Genomic DNA, 8595 nt, shown 5'->3' on the forward strand with positions numbered 1-8595 from the left:
CGGATTCAAAGCCCTATGTCCAACGGCCCATAGCTGGTAAAACTCATCCCTAGAAAGTCTTTTCGTCGACGCACTGTTGTTTCTGTGCAATGAATGAAATTAAACCTTTTTTTTTTCATAGCATCAGGCACAACCGAGCTAAGCATTAACCACCCTTTCTTTTATGGGAATGAATTACAGTTTAGTGTGGCCGCACTTTTTCGGAACTAAATGCTGCAACACGATGCTGTGTCATGTAGAACGATATAAAAACTATTCTAAATAAAAAAAAACAAACTAAGGCCTGGCAAACAAACCAAGGTCTCTGGTCTCATACTCAGACCCATATAGTATCAAAGACTCAGACGTGTGGCAGTTTGGACAAAGTGTGGTCTAACATCTTAGGACAACAGATCTGTTGACCGAGGTCCCCCTGTGGGATGTCCACTGCGACCGTTTCTTAATATTAAGTTCTCCCATTAACGGCTAACCCTACAGTGTTCCGCAAAAAATATAACCCCCATTATTCAAAGCTTTCTCATCCGGTTTTCAAAACGTGGAATAGCTGAAAGTAAAATTATTTTCTGCAACATTCATCGTTTGAGAGCTGCAAACAGTAGTGCACACTGTTTCGACAACAGGGGTTATCAGTGCAGCTGATGATTGTGGCACTGGACTAGCTTTTTAACTTCCGGCACAGATATTTCCATTTTAGTGGTACATCTCGGTGCGCACAGCTGTCTGTAGCTCCCAAAGATAGTTATGGAACTTTGGAACATATACATATTTTCTCTTTTTCTGTCCTTTACTTTTTCATTATGTTCGATACAAAATATTTCCCTGACAAAATTAGTTAAATCATTTTTAAGTCAATTTTTTCTTACCGTTGCGGACATTAACGGTCGCTATAGTATAAACAGTTTGGAAAGGAGCAGACCAAGCATTCACTCCACACACCACTGAACAGATCAGTGTAAATATATAGCGAAGCATCTTCGATGATCTCTAACAAAACCAGTATATGTTCGTTTGCAAAGACACAATGTAGTTGAACCTTCACGAATGGCCTAAAGTAGATTCTATCGTCGTTACCTTATCCTACGTCCTTTTAATTGGTTTCCAAAACGAACACATGTACTAATGAGAGTTGCGCAACGACGGAGGACTAAAGGTATGGAGCAATCAAACACGACTAGACAAACGTACGGGGGCTTTTCCAAGACGGAAAGATTTGTGTAGGCTTACATACACTGGGAGAGCGGGTGGTTTCTCATTAATCTGAAAGTTTAACAAATCGATTTCCGGTTTCAAAATGTTGAAAAACGTTCTCACGTGCATGTATTATGAAATTAGCACGGAGCAATTCCTAGTGCATTTGTTTTCGGATTCAAAGCCCTATGTCCAACGGCCCATAGCTGGTAAAACTCATCCCTAGAAAGTCTTTTCGTCGACGCACTGTTGTTTCTGTGCAATGAATGAAATCAAACATTTTTTTATTCATAGCATCAGGCACAACCGAGCTAAGCATTAACCACCCTTTCTTTCATGGGAATGAATTACAGTTTCGTGTGGCCGCACTTTTTCGAAACTAAATGCTGCAACACGATGCTGTGTCATGTAAAACGATATAAAAACTATTCTAAATATAAAATAAACAAACTAAGGCCTGGCAAACAAACCAAGGTCTCTGGTCTCATACTCAGACCCATAGTATCAAAGACTCAGACGTGTGGCAGTTTGGACAAAGTGTGGTCTAACATCTTAGGACAACAGATCTGTTGACCGAGGTCCCCCTGTGGGATGTCCACTGCGACCGTTTCTTAATCTTAAGTTCTCCCATTAACGGCTAACCCTACAGTGTTCCGCAAAAAATATAACCCCCATTATTCAAAGCTTCCTCATCTTGTTTTCAAAACGTGGATTAGCTGAAAGTAAAATTATTTTCTGCAACATTCATCGTTTGAGAGCTGCAAACAGTAGTGCACACTGTTTCGACAACAGGGGTTATCAGTGCAGCTGATGATTGTGGCACTGTACTAGCTTTTTAACTTCCGGCACAGATATTTCCATTTTAGTGGTAGTTCTCGGTGCACACAGCTGTCTGCAGCTCCCAACGATAATTATGGATCGTTTTTATACATACACATTTTCTCTTTTTTTGTCCTTTACTTTTTCATTATGTTCGATACAAAATATTTCAAGGATTTTTTCTCTCTCCGTTGTGGACATTAACGGTCGCTGTGGTATAAACAGGTTGGAAAGGAGCAGACCAAGGATTTACACCACACACCACTGAACAAACCAGTGTAAATATATAGCGAAGCATCTTCGATGATTTCTCACAAAATCAGTATATGTTCGTTTGCAAAGACACAATGTAGTTGAACCTTCACGAATGGCCTAAAGCAGGTTCTATCGTCGTAACCTGATCCTACGTCCTTTCAAAATAAACAAACTAAGGCCTGGCAAACAAACCAATGTCTCTGGTCTCATACTCAGACCAATGGTATCAAAGACTCAGACGTTTGGCAGTTTGGACAAAGTGTGGTCTAACAACAGATCTGTTGACCGAGGTCTCCTTACCCTCTGGGATGTCCACTGCGACCGTTTCTTAATCTTAAGTTCTCCCATATCGGCTTGGTTGATCGCGATACCGCTTTAAACCTACACTCTGTGACGAAACAAAGCAGTCCGTACTAGTTAGGTCTATTTGATACATGCAAAGGAGACTTCCTCGCCCATATAAATAATATACGGATATTGAGGCATGATCAGCTATTTCAGAATACAGTAGCACTAACTTTTCCGCAGCGTGTTAAACTTAATTCCAGAACATTGATGTTTTCATTTTTTGTTTCAGTTTTTTTGTGTTTTTTATTTAATTGGCGGGTCTGTATCCATTCGGTTTATCCAATCATACCTCGCCTCTTTGTAAGTACCACACCACAAAGTTCTCCGTTAAAAATCCGATTTTTACCTTAAATAATATATTTTTTTTGTCCAGTTCCACAGACCTTCAGACGCAAGTTCGGGCCCTTCGAATTTCCCTCCAATAACTTTCCAGCTTATACTATTGCGTTGAAAAACGTCAACCAAGGTTACATCGTTGCTGAAGAAAACTGCAAGTTCAACCTCATAACACCTGGTTTGACTGGTGTGGCCGGTTCCGTGTCATTTGAGGCAGCCGATAAACCAGGCTATTACTTGAGACATCGCGGCTTTTTAATCTACCTGGATGTGTTCTTGGAGCAAAGCTTGTACAAGAACGACGCCACATTCTACCCACGAAACAACAAATATTTCACGGTTGTATTATTGAGAAAGGGAATTGGTGATGAAATGTGTATCCAACTATTTCTTTGCACTGCAGAGATATGCAGCATTCGAGTCGGTCAACTTTGCCAATCACTTCATGAGGCATCAGGGCTACAGGTTAAAGATATCCCAGGAGGACAACACTGAGTTGATGCACAAAGATGCGAGCTTTATGTTGCGACAATGTAAGTTCAGAGTGGGGCATGGATCTAAATATAGGATGAAATAATGCGGTTCAATCAAGCACAAAATATTTTATTAAAAATTTTTCGGCATAAACCGTTTATTTGTATGTAAAGTCTTATTATTCGTCAATTTCCTTGCTAAAAGTCGTAAAGGTGTTCCAGGTATAAATTATCCATTTATCCTTCGTTGCCGTCTCAATTTTAAACACTCAATACTAGCATTTATTTTTCCACAAAGGTTTCCCCGTCGAGCCCGTTCAGTTCGACTACGGACCTTTTCTCCTTAAGTCTCAGAACTTCCCAGCTTATTCCATCGGCATCCAGAACGGCAACCAGGCTTATATCGTGAATGGTAACACGCTCTCCTTCCGGATGTTGAAACCTGGTCTGTGCGGAAAAGCTGGCACCGTCTCCTTCCAATCTTCGGCGTCACCAAACAAGTTCCTTTTGCCAACCGGGTACCTACTCAACCTTGACGAATACCAGAATACGGAAGTTTTTAAGTTGGGGGCTTGTTTTTTTCTGCATCCTGATCTTTACTTCGATGTAAGTAATAAAAGTAATAAGAGTAATAATTAAAACTGCTTAGCAGATGCTAAAGTGGCTTATGATCTAGGACGCATTCATTAAACTGTTGCCTGTGTGTTTATTGGCACGGAGGACGAAAGATTACGCACAGCATAACCTTTGTCACATATTGGCTAGTTTAATTTGCCGTTAAACACTCCCCGCCTGCGTCGGCTCTGCTAGGCGATATTTTTAAAGCAGCTTTTTTATCTAAACCCATGTTCTATTTGGCAAACTCTCACTAAAATCCTGGGCTTGATAAACCACCGGTTAGATCGAACTTATATTTTTGTGCAGGGATATTTCGTGTTCGAGTCCGTGCTGTTCCCTCTTCATTACATACGTCATCAAAACTCTAGAATAAAGTTGCACGTTTCAGACAACAGTAACTTGTTTAGGAGGGACGCCAGTTTCTCTCCCCACTAAAGAGACCCTTTGAAGACGGTTTGTTCTTCTTTTGGACCCAATATGTGTCTTACTTTAATTCCTGTTGGTTAAAAATCTGTTTTCATAGATTCGACACCATTTGGTTTTTCACCTTTTTAAAAAAGTAATGTAAATAATACAGATAATACCCTGCAGTGACGTACGCGTTATTAAGGCTCGTGCGTTTCGGTTATTTTTCGTTTTAATGTTGGCAAAACGATTAATCTTGTTCTTTTCAGGAAGGCTGATCAAACTGCTGGACAACTTGCGTTGTATTTTTGTACATAGTCTTATATCCAACGTCATTACCATATACCAATAAAAGCAAAAGCAATGATGTCCCCATGATGACTCTACGATGTACAGAGTTTTAGCTATTTCAGTCGTTTTGTTTGAGGGGAAGTTTACAGCAAGTGGAATTAGAAACATTTTAAGTCGCCAAACATGTAAAAACCATGCCTTGATCGCCACAAAGCGCTTAACGTGTGTTCGGTCCTTGTTTTCATATGAGATACAGAGGTTAAATCCATACACCGACAATGAAGTAAAGAAATGCATTAAAGCGACAAAGTGACGGCACGCCCGTCGGGAATTATATTATTCGGACAATTGATAACTGTTTGAATCGTAAAAGTATTTACATTGCTTTGTTGTTTTATTTCTTTCATAAAAAGGACGACCACTTTTATAGCATGACAATAATTCGAGATTCCAAACATTTTTCCCATTAACGGGTTATTGCCAGACTATGTTATATTTATCTAACTCCATACCATTCTTGATTATCATTTGCTCTATAAAGCATGTTGTGTAGTCAAAAATCTGATATTTCTACGCACATGGTTGCACGCTATCCGTTTTTTTCACCCATGTTTCACCATTTTTGCAGTTACATTGTTTGTTTTGGAAACATGTTCAAAGGTCGTGGAGCGGTGTTGCACGATATAATCGACTATGGGCAAGATTTAACAAAAATTGATCTTTTCATTAGCAACTGGATAGCGTGCAACCAGGTTCCGATCATATAACAGTATTGTAGTTAAAGCCAGATTATGCGGGTTAATGTTTAGTGGCAAGAAACAGGGTTCACAGCGTCAAGGAACTTTCGAGCTTAACTCTAAGTATACTTGTATATGGGAGTGAAATCACAGATACGCGTGATCACATGATTCTCGAAACATGTTTCGACACGATGATAGGTCAGAAAGTCAAAGACATAAAAACTACTCTAATTATAAAAATACCATTTTATGCACAGAAGAATTTATGGTTGTAACCTTCCTCAGTTTTTAAACTGAAAACCACGCGTCCTCGTAAAATACGAATGGAAAGGACCGCGCGACATTGTGAATATTTGAAGAACCGTTTTTGGTCATTGTTCTTTGCTTACACAACCTGCTTCCAAACAATTCAACAAAATAATATATATTCAGAATGTCTTTTACAATGTTTTTGTCCAAACAAGGGAAAAAAGAGAGTTTTTGTGCCCGACATAAATCAACAAAGGTATGGCGTTGGGGAATTTGTTGGATCAAAGGTTCTGTGATAAATTTAATGCAACATTTTTAACATTTTTCTTGCCTCATTAAACTGAAGTAGCGGGAAAGTTTTGTTGAAAATACATTCATTGAACAGTTTGTCGTAAAATGAAAAGCCCAAGGCCCAATATCACTTACAAAAAAAAGGCAAAAAAGCATGTGTCATTCTTAACGAATGCGTTTTCTATTATTAAAGAGGACGCATATTTGTCATCGAACACATTGCATTCAACTTGGTAACGCAGGTAATATTTGCAAAGCGATTAACGAGTGTTTTCAGGCAAGAGGAATAGCTTTTAACCCCGGTTATAAAATTTTTAACACAGGTTCAGACGGGATCGGTCGCATTGTTTTGCTCCTCGCGGTTCGTTTACACAGTGTCTGCCATTACCTGTTAACGAGAATCAATTACAACAAGCCCGAACTGTTGACACGCTAAAAAAATACTCGCTTTTTTGTGAAAGATACAAAACAACAAAGCACTGTAAATATTTTACGATTTTAGTTCAAAAGTTAACAATTGTTCAGGCAATTGCGTGCCATCAAATTCCACTTTCTAATTCCACTTGCTGTAAACTTCCCCTCAAACAAAACGACTGAAATAGCTAAAACTCTGTACTTTATAAGTTCATCATGAGAATATCTTTACATTTGCTTTTATTGGTTGGATATGAGACTATGTACAAAACATACAACGCAAGTTGTCCAGCAGTTGATCAGCCATCCTGAAAGAATATAAGATTAATCGTTTTGCCAACATGAAAATGAAAAATAACCGAAACGCACGAGCCTCAATAATGTATTATTATTTTTATTTGCATTCCTTTTTTCGAAAAGTAAAAGATTAAATGATGTCGAATCTATGAAAACAGATTTTTAATCATCACAATGTAAAGCAAGTCATGTATTGAATCCTAAACAAGAACAAACCATCTCAAAAGGTCTGCTCAATAGGAAGAGAAACCGGCATCCTGCTTGAAAAAGTTACTGTTGTTTGAAACGTGCAACTTTATTCTGTAGCCTTGATGACGTATGTAGTGTAGAAGGAACGACTGGAAGATTTTGGTGACCTTAAAAAAACAGCTTTTGGTGCCCCTAAGATTAAAAGGATACGGTGCCAGGTTTTCCGCACAGATAAGGTTTCAACATACGGAAGAAGAGCGTGTTACCTTTCACCTTTCGAAAAGAGTAATATAAGTGATAGGCCTACATATGTTACACTAAGCGGCGTGTTTGCGATATGTCTCAAGCGTTTTGTTTGTTTTTTATTTCAATGTTATCGAAACAAGGTTCACAGGCTTCGCAGCCAAGCTGGATCAGCCACTTTACCCGACAAGTCAGAGCGAGATCTGAAAAATCAAGCTCCCGGTGAGGTTTGAACTCACGACCCTGGGCTAACCAGGCCCAACGCTCTACCAACTGAGCTATTCAGTGGCTTCACGGGGTATATTGTGGCTAAGGTACACTGGTGCGCAAGCGCACAACTTGTCAGGCTTACCGAAAATTTATCAAAACAATTAATTCTATTTTGCAGGCAGTCGGACCAATTGAACAACTTGCATCGTATCTTTTTTGTATTTTCATATATCCAACGCCATGTTTGTCACGTACGATAGCAATAAAAGCATAAGTAAAGATATGCTCATGATGACCTTTCTGATGTGCAAAGCGTTCGCAGTCATTTTCTTTGAAGAGCCATACAGGTGCTACTTAGAATATTACCAGTCGCTAAACCCGCATGTAACAGGTTTGATTTGTCACTAAATGTGTGTTCAGTCATTGTGAACATATGGCATACAGCCCTAGGACAAATCTTTAAATTGTCTGAATAATTTGACTAAAATTGTGTAAATATTCACACTGCTTTGTTGCTTCATTGCTAGCACAAAAACGGCGGCCACATTTCGGACTTGTTATAGTTGATTCTCGTTAAAAGTTAATGGCAGACACTGTGTAAATGAACCGCGTGGACAGAACAATGCGACCGATCTCGTCTGAACCTGCGTTGAGATTTTATAATGGGAGTTTTAAGCAATTCTTGCTCCCTGGGACACTCGTTAACCGTCTGCAAATATTACCAATATTATATGAGATTATTTGTCATTTGTACTTAAGTTTTTCTGATATATACGTTTCGCCTACAATTCGGCATCGTCATTGTCGCTTATTCGAATAAAATCCGCATTTGATTATAATTGAATAAGTGATACTGACTTAGGTTTCGCTAATACAACTTTTTAAAATATAAAATACCCAGTCTTTGTCGCCCATAAGACTGTGCGGAGATTCGTATACACGTTTTAAGAGTTCTATTTGTGCTGGGCAATACGTTTGATGACTTTTTTCTGTTGGGAGAATATTATCATGGACCCCAACACATACCTAGCTCTACCTGTGTTGATTTAGGTCTATCACAAAAACTCGACTTTGCACATGTTTGGACAAAAACCTCATAAACGACCTAAATTGACATTTCGTTGAATTGTTTGAAAGCAGGCTGTGTAACTAAGCAATGAACAATGACCAAGCAGGGGGGGGGGGGGCAATATTATCGTCACATCGCCGTTTCAGAAACGGTATTTCAG

The 8595-nt window shown here is 39.1% G+C and overlaps 1 protein-coding gene across 1 annotated transcript; it reads left to right on the forward strand.

Moving 5' to 3' along the window:
- The first annotated feature begins 2482 nt into the window (after positions 1 to 2482).
- On the forward strand, positions 2483 to 4809 carry LOC145890955 (uncharacterized). Its single transcript, XM_082981900.1, has 6 exons — positions 2483 to 2552; positions 2984 to 3285; positions 3350 to 3479; positions 3718 to 4025; positions 4344 to 4490; positions 4712 to 4809. The coding sequence occupies exons 1-5, from the start codon at positions 2483 to 2485 to the stop codon at positions 4470 to 4472; spliced, it is 939 nt and encodes a 312-aa protein (XP_082838026.1). The 3' UTR covers positions 4473 to 4490; positions 4712 to 4809.
- The last annotated feature ends 3786 nt before the right edge of the window (positions 4810 to 8595 follow it).

Source organism: Ascidia mentula, chromosome 1, assembly GCF_947561715.1.
Source record: "Ascidia mentula chromosome 1, kaAscMent1.1, whole genome shotgun sequence".
Classification (NCBI taxonomy): domain Eukaryota; kingdom Metazoa; phylum Chordata; class Ascidiacea; order Phlebobranchia; family Ascidiidae; genus Ascidia; species Ascidia mentula.